At 41.8% G+C, this 14,660-nt stretch overlaps 2 protein-coding genes across 3 annotated transcripts in view; one reads left to right on the plus strand and one right to left on the minus strand.

The window, feature by feature from the left end:
* The window catches only part of Ndufs1 (NADH:ubiquinone oxidoreductase core subunit S1), a 34,517-nt gene extending 29,455 nt beyond the window's left edge, over positions 1-5,062 (plus strand). For both annotated transcript variants that reach the window (XM_070018689.1, XM_070018682.1), the window contains exons 17-19: positions 424-558; positions 659-731; positions 4,598-5,062. In XM_070018689.1, coding sequence (XP_069874790.1) covers positions 424-558; positions 659-731; positions 4,598-4,689 — 300 coding nt within the window. In that variant the 3' untranslated portion in view covers positions 4,690-5,062. The remainder of the gene's footprint in view (positions 1-423; positions 559-658; positions 732-4,597) is intronic.
* LOC138822421 (basic salivary proline-rich protein 1-like) overlaps positions 5,057-14,660 on the minus strand; it is a 41,946-nt gene continuing 32,342 nt past the window's right edge. Inside the window, exon 7 of the mRNA XM_070015475.1 lies at positions 5,057-5,182. Coding sequence (XP_069871576.1) covers positions 5,089-5,182 — 94 coding nt within the window. The 3' untranslated portion in view covers positions 5,057-5,088. The remainder of the gene's footprint in view (positions 5,183-14,660) is intronic.

The raw sequence follows: 14,660 nt of genomic DNA on the forward strand, positions 1-14,660 counted from the left end.
AGCTGGTGTTCTACCACTTGAACCACACATCTAGTTTAGCTTTTGGAGATGGAGTTGCACAGGCTATTTTGCTTAGGCTGGCTTTAAAATGTGATCATCTAGGCCTCAACCCCCAAAGGAATTAGGATTGCAGGAATGTACCTCCCAGTTCTGCTATAACATTTTTTTTTTTTTTTGAGTCAGTCCTGGGGCTTGAACTTAGGGCTTGGGCACTGTTCCTGAGCTTCTTTTGTTCAAAGCTAGCATTCTATCCCTTGAGCCATAGCACCAAAGCTGGCTTTTTCTGTTTATGTGGTACTGAGAAATCGAAACCAGGGCTTTGTGCTTGCAAGGCAAGCGCTCTACCACTAAGCCACATTCCCATCTCTAACATTTTTTAGTAGTAAAGCTTTGTGTCATTTTTATGGATCTGTTCTGTTGTAGATTGCTGGTATGACTCTTCCTTATGAGACTCTGGATCAAGTGAGGAGCCGATTGGAAGAGGTCTCTCCAAATCTTGTTCGATATGATGATGTTGAAGGAGCTAATTACTTTCAGCAAGCAAATGAGCTCTCCAAGGTAAAAGCTTGTTTATTTGCAGTATTCATAATGGTATGTTTACCAATGTAATAGTACTTGTTTTCAGTAATACTATTGGTCTCTTATGGTTGTTTTGCAGCTAGTGAACCAGCAACTGCTTGCTGATCCCCTGGTTCCACCTCAGCTAACTATAAAAGACTTCTACATGACAGGTAACTATCAACTTGACTGCCAAATATGAAATATGAGAAGGAATTGAAGAACTTCATTTAGTATTAAAAATAACTAGCTGGTAGTTAGTATTTACAAGTTGGGCTTTATTTTTGGTCTGGTCCTGGGCTTGAACTTAGGGCCTGGGTACTGTTTCTAAGCTTTTTTACTCAAGATTAGCATTCTGCCACTTGAGCCACAGCTCCACTTCTAGCTTCTTGGTGGTTAATTGAAGACAAGAGTCTTGTGGACTTTTCCTCCCAGGTGGCTTCAAACCTCGATCTTCAAATCTTAGCCTTCTGAGTAGCTAGGGGCATGAGCCACTAGCACCCAGCATTTACTACTTTTAATCTGAAGATTTTCAAACATCAGAACTAATACAATCTGATTGGACTGTTTGTTATTTGTTGTTGTTTTCCAGTCTGTGGATTAAACCCAGAGCCTTGTACATTCTTGGCATTGGCTCTACCACTTAGCTACATTCCAGCACTATTACTTGTTTCTGGATGTAGCCAAAGTTTGAAAATCCAGAAAGAGGGGCTGGGAAGGTGGCTCAGTGGTAGAGCGCTTGCCTTGCATGCCTGAGGCCCTGGGTTCGATTCCTCAGCACCACATAGCAAAAAGAAAAAAGCCGGAAGTGGCGCTGTGGCTCAAGTGGTAGAGCGCTAGCCTTGAGCTGAAGAGCTGAGGGACAGCGCCCAGGCCCAGAGTTCAGGCCCCACGACTGGACCAAAAAAAAAGAAAATCCAGAAAGATTTAGTAGATTTTAGATTTTACTACTGTGAATAAAATTAGTTTATGTAGTAGTCAGTAGTCTGGAAGAATTATTGAATGGTAAACATCAGCAAAGATTTATTTTTTTGAGAATTATAGATAGAAAAATCAAGTATTAGCTTGGTGCCAGCTATTCAGGAGGCTACGATCTGAGGATTTTAGCTCAGAGGCCTACCTACACAGGAAAGTCCATGAGACTTATCTCCAATTAACTACAAGGAAACAGGAAGTGGCACTGTGGCTCAAAGTGGTAGAGTATTAGCCTAGTGCAAAAAAGCTCAAGGACAACAGTACCCAGGCCACAACCAATAAGAAAAAAAATGGTCAAATTTTTAAATGTGGGCTAGTAAGTGCCTCTGATGTAAATTGCTAGGAAAATTTTTTTCTGTTGTTAAAATATTTAAAATAATGATTTAATTTTTAGGATAGTTTCCTACCTGAGATCATATAGAAGGGGTGGTGGTATATACCTGCTATTAGGGAGGTAGAGATTAGAAGGACTTTGGATTTAGACTAGGTAGAAAAAAAAAAAAGTTAGAACCTATCTTAACCAATTAAATAGGCCTGTAGTCCCAGCTACTGGAAGGTATAGGCAGAGAGTTAGAGGGTCGCAGACAGAGGCCAGTCTACACAAAAATGACTTTATCTAAAAAAAATAACTGAAGCAAAAAAGGGCTGGGGTATGTGGCTGAAGTGGTATAACACCTGTCTAGCAAGCTTAAGGTCCTGAGTTCAAATGCTAGTCTTGCTAAAAGAAAAAAAAATAGGACATAAGACTACATATCATTTTGTTTATTATCCATTTTTCTATGATGGACATCAAATGATGTAGGGTGGCAAATATATATTAAAGCAATTGCTATACTACTGAGGTATGGCCTCAGCTCCAGGACATACACACACACACACTCTCTCTCTCTCTCTCTCTGCCTCTCTCTCTCTCTGCTTCTCTCTCTCTGTCTCTCTCTCTCTCTCTCTCTCTCTCTGTCTCTCTCTCTGTCTCTCTCTCTCTCTCTGTCTCTTTAGCTATCTATCTATCTATCTATTTAATTTTTTTTTTTTCCTTCCCGGTCATAGGGCCTGAATTCTGGGTCTGGGTGCTGTCCCTCAGCTCTTCAGCTCAAGGCTAGCGCTCTACCACTGGAGCCACAGCGCTACTTCCGGCTTTTTCTGTTTATGTGGTGCTGAGGAATCGAACCCAGGGCCTCATGCATGCAAGGCATGCACTCTACCGCTGAGCCACCTTCCCAGCCCCTATCTATCTATGTATCTATCTATCTATCTATATATATATAATTTTTGGCAGGCAGAATACTGGTGACTAATTCCTGAATTCTAGCTACACAGGAAGCTGAAAATCTGAGGATCATAGTTCAGAGTCAGCAGGAGCAGGAAAGTCCGTGAAACTCCCATCTCCAAAATAACTAGCAGTTACCAGATTAGGGGCATGGCTCAGCTCGGGTAGTACAATGCTGGCTGAGCAAATAAGCTAATAAGCAAGTGCAAGGCCCTGAATTTATACCTCAGTACTGGCTTTTAAAAAAAAAAAAAAATCAATGTAGTTTGTATGTAAGATTGGTTTTAATAATTTTGTTTTCTTTTTGTTGAACCGATAAGGTAGATTTGTTTTAGAATGTATTCCTTAGCCTAATACAATGAAAAATCATTATGACTCTACTTACACAAAACTACTACAATTTTTAAAAACATTTTTTTCAAAATGCAGTAGTGGAGCACACTGGACATTAATGAGAGTGAACTGTGCAACTCGTGGGTAGAGATGGAAAGGAAAGAATGGGAGAAAATGAGGGAATAGATGACATTATGTGAAAGGAAATGTACTTAATACCTGACGTATGTAAAGGTAACCCTGCTGAATATCACCTCTAAACAACAATAAAGTGTAAATTAGAAAAATACATTTTTTTCATTCATCTTTCAGGGATAGGACTTGAATTCTGGGCCTCACACTTTCACTTAGCTTTTCTGAAATCAAGGCTGGCACTCTGTCATTTAAGCCACACCTCCACTTCTGATATTTTGTTGGTTAATTGGAGATAAGTGTCTCAGGGTTGTCTGCCTAGGATGGCTTTGAAGTTTGATTCTCTCTAGGATTACAGGCATGAGCCTTTTGTATCCAGGCATATTATTTTTTTTTATTTACCCAAAAAGTAGGACTATTCAGTTAAAGTTAGGATTTTTAAGGCATTTTTATAATGGTATTATGACCTTTTTTTTTGTGGGCAGTTGTGGGGCTTGAATTTAGGCACTGGGTTTTGTTTTTAAGCTCTTTTGTTCAAGGCTAGTATTGCTCTACTACTTGAGCCACAGGTCTACTTTCAGTTTTTTGCTGGTTAATTGGAGATAAGAGTCACAGACTTTCATGTCTAGGCTGACTTTGTTTTTGTCAGTCTTGGGGCTTGAACTCTGGGCCTGGGTGCTATCCCTGAGCTCTTCAACTTAAGGCGAGCGCTCTCACTTGAACCACAGCGCCACTTCCGGTTTTCTAGTGGTTTATTGGAGATCAGAGTCTCACAGACTCTGCCCACAGACTCTGCCCAGGCTGCTTTGAACCGTGATCTTCAGATCTCAGCCTCCTGAGTAGCTAGGATTACAGGTGAGCCACCAGTGCCTGGCTCTATATTTTTTTTTATAAAGTTGTATGTTGTCCATCTGTTCAATGATTGATTATTGCTAGAGGTAGTTACTAAAAGCATTAAGCCAATATGGAACTTATCTTTAGAATTTGTTGGTTACATATAATTACAGAGTCTTAATAGTCCTTTTTTGAGTAAGTGCAACATTAAGTTTTACTGTGTGCTTTTTAAAAAGTTATATTAAAAAATAAACATTCTTGGGGCTGGGAAGGTGGCTCAGTGTTAGAGTGCTTGCCTTGCATGCATGAGCCCCTGGGTTTGATTCCTCAGCACCACTTAGCAGAAAAATCCGGAACTGGCACTGTGGCTCAAGTGGTAGAGCGCTAGCCTTGAGCTGAAGAGCTGAGGGACAGCACTTAGGCCCAGAGTTCAAGGCCTACAACTGACAAAAAATTAAAAAAAAAAAAACCAAAAACATTCTCTTAATTATTTTTCAGATTCAATTAGCAGAGCCTCACAGACAATGGCCAAGTGTGTCAAAGCTGTCACAGAGGGTGCCCAGGCAGTAGAGGAGCCATCCATATGCTGAAAGATCTTTTGGAACCCAGCTTTGGTACAGATACCGAATGGACAATTATATTGGAGTATCTCATAAACCTTATCTCTTTCAAAAAAATGACATAATATTTAAGGTTATGCATACCTTGCTTGTTTGAAAATAATATTGCAGTTATCAAAGAACTTGTCAGCTTCAAATTTGTATATTGTGTGTAAATGTTTGATAAAACTTAAGTGTAGGGGCTGGAGATGTAGGCCAATTCAGTGGTAGAGTATTTGCCTAGCATGCATATGAGGCCCTGGGTTTAATCCCCAGCACTGAAAAAATCTGTATACATTTACTCTTTCCTGTAAAAGTGGTGATAAGCTTTGTGATAAATACAAAGAAAACCTTAAAATGTGAATCATCTTGTTTATTTTCATATATCATTTAAGCCTGTTGAATGGATGAGACGAAGAAATCTTCCAGGACTGGAGACATACCATAATATGGTAGGGTGAGTGTCTGATAGAAGGCCCCAGCACTGCAGAAAAAGATACAGAAGGCTTTCATTAAGGCTCACATTTTTCTAATGCCAAAGAAAAGATTAAAGCATTCTATCTTACTGGGCAAATAGGCCTGGTTCAGTTTGCTCACGCCTATAATCAAGCTATTCAGCAAGCTGAGGTCTGAGGAACTCACTTCAGAACCATCCCAGGCAGCAAAGTCTGAGACTCTTATCTCTAGTTAAGCACCAATAAAGCCAGAAGTGGAGCTGTGGCTCAAGTGGTAGAATGTAAGCCTTGGACAAAAACACTTAAGGATAGTGCCCAAGCCCTGAGTTCAAGCACCACAGCACACACAAAGTGGGCACATACCAAATAATCATATGCATACATACATACATGCCATATGCATATGTATACATGCATGTGCCATATACATATATACAGTATGTATATGTGAATATATGTCATGGACGGTTATAATGTCATCATAATAACTGGTAATTATTCAGTCTTTTCTATGTGATTTGCACTCTGGTTTGACATACATTTTTTTTTTTTTTTGTCCTTGCAACAACCCTTGAGACAGTATTATTTTATTTATAAATGAAGAAACTAAAGCTCAGTGAGAAGTAGCTTGTCCAAGGCCACACAACAAAAAGTTACCAGCAAGATTTTGCTCGTTTTACTCCAGAGTCCATTGTTCTTCCCTGCTGTACATAATTCCCTTTCATTAACACAGATTCTATAGATTATTTCTAAGGATTGTTAAGGAGCTTAATGGTAACACTTTTTTTATTCTCTCTTGATTCTGTTTCTGTAATTTCACCATTTATGTAGCATTTTTCTTTGTATAATAGAGCACATACATTGAGGCTGGGAAGGTGGCTCAGTGGTAGAGTGCTTGCCTTGCATGCATGAGGCCTTAGGTTCGATTCCTCAGCACCACACAAGCAAAAAGAAGAAAGCCGAAAGTGGCGCTGTGGCTCAAGTGGTAGAGCGCTAGCCTTGAGCTGAAGAGCTGAGGGACAGCACCCAGGCCCAGAGTTCAGGCCCCACAACTGGAAACCCCCCCCAAAAAAAAAATAGAACACATACACATCCTTAGAATGAGGGAATTCTAAAGAAATATAATTTATATCATTATTTATTTGCTTTATGATATGTGGGATCAAACCCAGGGCCTTCAGTATGCCAGGCAAGAGTCCTGACTTTCAGTGTTCTGTATTAACGCCATATGCAGTGTAGGGTCAACTAGATTATTTTAGATAGGTGGAGAACCTTTTTTCTGCCAAGGATGATTTGAATATATATAGAGATAGATAGATAGATATTGATAGATAGATAGATATACCATCATTTATAGGCTATATAAAATTACCAACTTAAAAATAATGTTTCTTGGGCTTTTGCTTAGTGGTACAGTGCTTGCGTACATGCATGAACCCCTGGGTTCGATTCCTCAGTACCACATTCACAGAAAAAGCTGGAAGTGGCACTGTGCTCAAGTGGTAGAGTGCTAGCCTTCAGCAAAAGAAGCTCAGGGACAGTGCCCAGGCCCTGAGTTCAAGCCCCAGGACTGGCAAAAATAATAATGTTTCTTGAATTTCAAGTACTGACTGTGGTTGCCTTGGAAAGGCCAGACCAAATGTCTGAGGCTCTTAAATAGCCCCAAAAGCAGGACATTTCTCCTGCTTTGAAGACAAAACTAGGAGCTTTTTTCTTTTTTTTTTTCCCTTTTTTTTTTTTGTGGGGGGGGGGGGGTCCAGTCGTGGGGCCTGAACTCTGGGCCTGGGCACTGTTCCTCAGCTCTTCAGCTCAAGGCTAGCACTCTACCACTTGAGCCATAGCACCACTTCAGCTTTTTTCTTTTTGCTTATGTGATGCTGAGGAATCAAACCCAGGGCCTCAGGCATGCAAAGGCAAGTGCTCTACCACTGAGCCACCTTCCCAGCCCCGAAACTAGGAGCTTTTATACTTTCCATTTGTCAAAACAAAAAGGAAGTGAAGGGCTGGGAAGCTGGCTCAGGGTTCAATTTCTCTGTACCACATACATAGAGAAAGCTGGAAGTGGCACTGTGGCTCAAGTAGTAGAGTGCTAGCCTTAAGCAAAAGCAGCTGAGGGGTAGCGCCTAGGTTCTGAGTTCCAGCCCCAGAACTGCCAGGAAAAAATAAATAAAATTTTACCATTAGTAATGGAGATAATCTAAAGGTAGATTTTCTTTCTTTCTTTTTTTTTTTTAATATATGTTCACTATTGTTTTGCTCTATTTTTACCCCTTTTGGCAGTATTATAGTTTGAATTCAGGGTTTCATATTTGCTAGACAAGTAGGTACTACTTGAGCTATGGTTATTTTGCTCTGGTTATTTTGAAGTAGTATTGCCCAGGCCAACTTAGACTGTGATCCTCCTTTTTAGGGGAGATTGGGGTCACTCACAGGGCTTGAGTTCAGGGCCTGGGCACTGTCCCTGAGCACTTTTGCTCAAAGCTAGCCCTGTACCACTTTGAACCACAGCTCCACTTCTGGTTTTTTGGTGATTAATGCAGATAAGAAAGAATCTCATGAACCTTCCTGCCTAGGCTAGATTTGAACCGTGATCCTTGGGTCTTAGCCTCCTGAGTATCTAGGTTACAAGAGTGAGCCATCAGCGTCTAGCTATTTTGATATAATTACAGAACTAGAGACTAGTGTCTAGAGTGAGATTGTTGATGTTGTTAAGAGCCTTTTACTTGTTACGTTGCCCTGGCTGATTTTGAACTTCTGGGCTAAGGTCTAAGGTGATCCCTCTGCCTCAGCCTCTTGAGTAGCTAGGAATACAGGAGAATGTGTTTGGTCTTAGGGCAAGAGTGGCAAGAGTATATTAGTGTCATACCTCTTGATAACCAATTTTCAACCTTATTATTTTTGTGTGTGTGTGCCAGTCTGTGAGCTTGAACTCAGAACCTGGGCACTGTCCCTGAGCTTTTGTGCCCAAGTGCTTTATCACTTTGAGCCACAGCTCCATTTATGGATTTTTTTTTTATTTTATTTTTTTATTTTTATATTTGCTAGTTCTGGGGCTTAAACTCAGGGACTGGGCACTATCCCTGAGCTTCTTTTGCTCAAGACCAGCACACTACCACTTGAGCCACAGTCTTATTTCAGGCTTTTTCTGTTTATGTGGTACCAGGGCTTCATGCACGCTAGGTAAGCACTGTACCACTAAGCCGCATTCCCAGCCCCCATTTACACTTTTTGGTATTTGATAAGAATCTCCTGGGTTTCCCTACCCAGGCTGGCTTGGATCGAGATCCTTAGATCTCAGCTTCCTGATTAGCTAGGATTACAAGGATGAGCCAATGGTGCTAACTTATTTTTATTTTCTGATGGTGTGGGAGATTAATCCAAGGCCTTACAAATGCTAGGCAAGTACTCTACTACCAAGCTACAATCCCAGCACTTTTTTTTTTCCCCAGTGCTTGATTTTTGAGACAGGGTTCAACCATGTAACTCAGGCCAGCCTTGAATTTATAATCCTCTAGGCTTGCTTCATAGTGCTAGAATTATAGGAGTGCCACCATGCTTGCCTACAATTATTTATTACTGATTGTTCCTTGTTGGAAAGCTGTTTCTTCATCATTGTACTACTTCTAACATAAGAGTTGTTAATGAAAATTAAATTAGAAAGCTTATAAAAACGTTAACCTGCCTGGTGCTGCTGGCTCATGCCTGTAATCCTAGCTATGGGGGTGATGGGTAGGGGGAAGAGGGCACTGAGGACGTTGTCCATAGGGACAAAGCTCCAGGTACCAAAAACAAAATTAACAGACAAACAAACCTTAACCTAGTTCCTGACTGACAGCAAATATAATGGTATACTTAATAATTGAGTACTATCATTATTTGAAAATGCATATTCAAAATGCTGCTGACAATTTTAGGAGTTCGTAGTGAAAGCCCTTGTGTGTATGTCATTGATCCTAAAACTTAAAACGAAGTGAAAAACTCGATTGTGAGGGAAAGTCCCTTGTATAACCTCCAGTTTACGTTTTCCTAAAGAAATGCATTCCTTTTAGACTCAGAAAAACTTAATAAGTTGTCCGAGGTTAACCTAGTGCTACTACAGACCATGAGACTAATGAAAATAAATTTATTATGTAGAACTCTCTTTATTTTGATGGAACTTTTGCCAGTTGCAGTAAGATTTACTGAGTTGCTTCTAAGAGCAAAAGTAACATTGTCAAAAGAGGAAACAGTGAGCCGGGCGCTGGTGGCTCACGCCTGTAATCCTAGCTACTCAGGAGGCTGAGATCTGAGGATCGCGGTTCAAAGCCAGCCAGGTCAGGAGAGACCGTGAGACTCCTATCTCCAATAAACCACCAGAAAACCGGAAGTGGCGCTGTAGCTCAAGTGGTAGAGCGCTTGCCTTGAGCTGAAGAGCTGAGGGACAGTGCCCAGGCCCAGAGTTCAAGCCCAATGACCGACAAAAAAAAAAAAAAAAAAAAAAAGAGGAAACAGTGGCTGGGTGCTGGTATGTACACCTGCAATCCTGGTTACTCAGGAGGCTAAGACCTGAGGATCATGGTTCAGATCCAGCCCAGGCAGGAAAGTCTGTGAGACTCATATCTCCAATTAACCACCAGAAAACTGCAAGTGGCACTGTGGCTCAAAATGGTAGAGACCTAGCCTTGAGTAGGAAAGCACAAGGACAGCGCCCATGCCTGAGTTGCAAGCCCCACAATGACCCAAACAACAACAAAAAATGGTAGCCAGGTGACTCATGCATGTAATCCAGGTTAAAAGTCAGCCTGGGTTGGAAAGTCCAAAAAACAAAAACAAAAAAACACTAGGATAATGTAAACTGTCAGCTAACTGGATCAGAATTACCCAACTATTATTCAAGCTCCCCAGGGAAATATAGCAGGTTTAACAGCCAAAGCAGTGGTAATATGTTTTTTGTTTGTTTGTTTTTTAAAAACACTAACATTGAGCCATGCATGATTGCACATGCCTGTAAGCCTATGACTCAGGAGGCAGAGGCAGGTTTGAGGCCTGCCTGGAAAACTAGGGAGACCCTACCTCAATAAAGCAAAGAAAAATAAGAGGATGCAAAATTATGTGCATGCTACAGTGGTAGTCAGCCTGTAAGATGACCCTAGCCAACCTTGCCTGCTGGGATCCATGTTGTGTTTGTAATCCCCTCCCCTTGAGTGAATGGGACTTAATCACTGCTACTGAACATGTATCATTGCAGATGTTATGTTTTGAAAGGACTGTTGTTTCCCCTCAGGTTTACTCAACTCCTAAATCACTCCTCAAATCAAATACATTGTGAGAACATTTGGGCAGCTTAGCCCTTGGTCTCTAGGAATACTAACTCTTGGGGAGGTTCCATGTAAGAAGCAGCTTGCCAGCAACCCTGGTGGTAAGATAACTCCACTGGCCATAGTAGAGTTGGGATAATTGCCACCCTAGGCTGTAACCTCATGAAATAGCTTGAGCCTGAAGCCTGGAGCCTTGTGCTTCTGGATTCCCACACGCAGCAATTGTGTGAGATAAATGTATTGTGTTCTTAGCCATTTTAAAGTTCTGGGTTGTTTTGTTATATAGTAATAGATACCTAATAAACTGATTATATTAGCTATAAAAGTATATGTTAGGATACCCCATAACCAGTGAAGAGGTGGTTGATGTAAAGGCCTAGTTATAGAGCAAAAAAAGCTCAGAGACAGTGCCTAAGCATTAAAGCCCCAGAACAGGCACCCCAGCTTCTCTGCCCCCCCTCCCCCCGGCAAAAAAAAGGGTCTAGCCACCTCAGCCCAAAGAGAACAGTTTTAGTCCCTGAGCCTGGCTAAAGTGTTGTTGAATATGCATTACTGCACAACTTTTTCTTTTGCACACTCTTGCTTGCTTTATTCTTCTCACCTAGGTGTTGACCCTCAGGGAGCTCCTTAGTAAATATTGTACACATTAAATGCTGCTCAAAGTCTGGAGAATCCAATCCATGACATCCACTGTCTATCTATGGGATCCCAGATAGCTGCTCTAGACATCACTAAATCAGCCAGTAAGAAGTGATAAGAGGAAAGCAATAGAGGGCTAACACTTAATGTTGTATTGATATGATTTAGAATTGTATTATTTTTCACTCACATGCCAAGGACTTAAAGATACAGGAGATAAAGATAAAGGAGGTTAAGAAATGTAGCCAGGGGGCTAGGAAGGTGGCTCAGTGGTAGAGTGCTTGCTCTTGCATGCTTGAGGCCCTGGGTTCGATTCCTCAGCACCATATAAATAGAAACACCCAGAAGTGCTACTGTGGCTCAGAGTGCTAGAGTACTAGCTGAAGAGCTGAGGGACAGCGCTCAGGCCCAGAGTTTCAGCCTCACAACCAAAAAAAGAAAAGAAAAAGGAAAAGAAATCTAGCCAGGAAGCCATCTACCAAACTAAAAGGAGATTCTAAGAGGGCATTCTAGGTCTTTCTGTGCAACAAACTGTCTAAAAATAATGGTAGAAAACAGCCATTTGATTATGCTTGTAAGATTCTGTGGGTTCAGAATACAGAAGGGACACAGCAGAGAAGAGAACAACCCTTCTTTTTCCACAAGGCTGGGGCCCTGATAGGTACATTAAAGGGATAGCTTAGGAGCTGGAGCTGGAATAGTTGGAACAGCTGCAGTGGAAGGATTTAGCTCCCAGCTGGCATCTTCACTCACATGTTTGCTCCTTCACTGGATTGACATGTTCAAATGGGATTGTTTTCCACGGCTTCTAAATATCCACCAACATGGCAGTCTGGGGTGATTGACTTTCTAAAGGGTAGCTCAGGTCTTTTAAAATTATTTTATTAGAGATCAAGGAGACTTATTATGACTAGAAGTTACATAGCATCGTTTCCATTGCATTTTATTGGTAAAATCAGTCTTAAAACTCAGGAATTCTTCCCCATCTCTCTTCCTTTTTATCCTGTGTATGTGCATGTGTGTTTTCTGAGACATGGCCTCAAACTCCCCATCCTCTTGCCTCAGTCTCCTGGGTGCCAAGATTACAGGTATGTATCACCACACACAGCTGCACCTTGCTTCTTTTTTTTTGGGGGGGGGGGTTCCAGTCGTGGGGCCTGAACTCTGGGCCTGGGCGCTGTCCCTCAGCTCTTCAGCTCAAGGCTAGCGCTCTACCACTTGAGCCACAGTGCCACTTCCGGCTTTTTTCTTTTTGCTTACGTGGTGCAGAGGAATCGAACCCAGGGCCTCATGCATGCAAGGCAAGCACTCTACCACTGAGCCACCTTCCCAGCCCCTACATCTTGCTTCTTTATGGAAAGATTGTTAAAGAAGTAAAAACAAGCGGCTAGGAAGGTGGCTTAGTGGTAGACCGCTTGCCTTGCATGCATGAGGCCCTGGGTTTGATTCCTCAGCACCACATAAGCAAAAAGAAAAAAGCCAGAAGTGGTGCTGTGGCTCAAGTGGTAGAGCGCTAGCCTTGAGCTGAAGAGCTGAGGGACAGCGCCCAGGCCCAGAGTTCAGGTCCCACGACCGGACTCCCCCCCCCCCAAAAAAAAAAAGCTGGGCGTCAGTGGCTCACGCCTATAACCCTAGCTACTCGAGAGGCTGAGATCTGAGGACTGTGGTTCAAAGCGAGCCTGGGCAAGAAACTCCATGAGACTTTTATCTCCAATAAATCACTAGAAAACCAGAAGTGGCGCTGTGGCTCAAGTGGTAGAGTGCTAGCCTTGAGCTGAAGAGCACAGGGACAGCGCCCAAGCCTAGAGTTCAAGCCCCACAAATGACAAAAAAAAAAAAAAAAACCAGCCAGATGTTGGCTCATGCTTATAATCCCAGGAGGCAGAGGTAAGACCTTGATTTTGAGGCCATCCAGGGCTACATAGGGAGACTCAAAACAGACAAGCAAACAAAAAAAAAGAACACAAGAAAAGAACAGATACTGGGGGATACTTAGATTTTCCCATAAGCCCTGTAATGTATACCATAATAATGTAGACATATAGAGACCATAATACATTTTTTCATCACTTGCTACATACAAAACTCTTATTATCCAGTACAGAGCTGGCAGATCACATGTTATACATAGAATAATACCTATGACTTAGCATACAGATTTTTTTTGTGTGTGCTAGACTGAACATAACCCAGCCCCTTTAAGCTTTATAATGTAGTTCAAGAACTTATGCATAAACAACTGAAATGCTCTTTGTGGTTTTCTGTTTTTGTTTTGGTTTTGGTTTGGTTTTTTTGGTTGGTTATGGGGCTTGAACTCAGCCTGGGCGCTGTCCTTGAGCTCTTCAGCTCAAGGCTAGTTCTCTACCACTTGAGCCACAATGCCACTTCTGGGTTTCTGGTGGTTTTCTGGAGATGAGAGTCTCATGGATTTTTCTGCCTGGGCTGGCTTTGAACCTCAGATCTCAGCCTCCTTAGTAGCTAAGACTAGAGGTGCGAGCCTCCGGCGCCCTGCTCTGAAATGCTCTTTCTGAGGTTAAGCTTTCATAGGCAGAATTGGTTCTTTGTTAGGTTGTTAGAGGTTAAGATGAAGTAATATTCACAAACTACAATTTGTGTCTGAATGCAAAGTGTTTTTATAGCCTCTTCTCTACTTCTGCTGCATGAGGTTTACTGTATTTTTTAGCAAGATAAGCAACCTCCCTGCCAAACAATGGAACATTATATTATCATAAATATATTTTCTGAATTAAAAAAAAGTCATGGGACAACTGATCAGGCTATTGAAAAATGTTTTAACTCTCCCAAGACAAAATTTGCTTTCTGTTCCTGTTGGTAGTAACTTGCCCCCATTGGTCTAGAATAGAAACATAATTTGCTGGTAAGAAGCTCGGGGATCATCTGAAATCAAAAAGGTATAGCGAGGGCTGGGAAGATGGCTCAATGGTAGAGTGCTTGTCTTACACACATAAGGCCCTCAGTTCAATTCCTGAGTACCACATAAGCAGCAAGAGCCGGAAGTGGTGCTATGGCTCAAGTGGTAGGGTGCTAGCCCAGAGCTGAAGAGCTGAGGGACAGTGCCTAGGCCAAGTTCAGGCCCCACAACCAAAGGAAAAAAAAGAAAAAGGTATAGCAAGCCCAGTGCTAGTGGCTCATGCCGGTAATCCTAGCTACTCAGGAGGCTGATATCTGAGGACTGCAGTTTGAAGCCAGCTGGGGCAGGAAGGTCTGTGAGACTCATCTCCAATTAACCACCAGAAACCTGAAGTGGAGCTGTGGCTCAAAGTGGTAAAGCACTAGCTTTGAGCCTAAGAGCTTAGGGACAGCATTCAGGCTGAGTTCAAGGCTCACAAACCAACAACAAAGAAAAGTTATAGTGAAGTGAGACTTAAAAAGGAAAGCAAAAAAAAAAAAAAAAGCTCCCCTTTTCCCTTTTAATAACGAAAGTAACCTGGTCTTTGAAGTGTATCACTGCATAGATAAAATTAAATAATAGAACAAAGACCTGCCTGTAGCTTCACAAACTATAATTCCCTTACAGTATAAACTGGAATTTTCTTGTTTACTTAGCAAG

Source organism: Dipodomys merriami, unplaced genomic scaffold (assembly GCF_024711535.1).
Source record: "Dipodomys merriami isolate MVZ:Mamm:240054 unplaced genomic scaffold, mDipMer1.0.p SCAF_1, whole genome shotgun sequence".
Lineage (NCBI taxonomy): Eukaryota > Metazoa > Chordata > Mammalia > Rodentia > Heteromyidae > Dipodomys > Dipodomys merriami.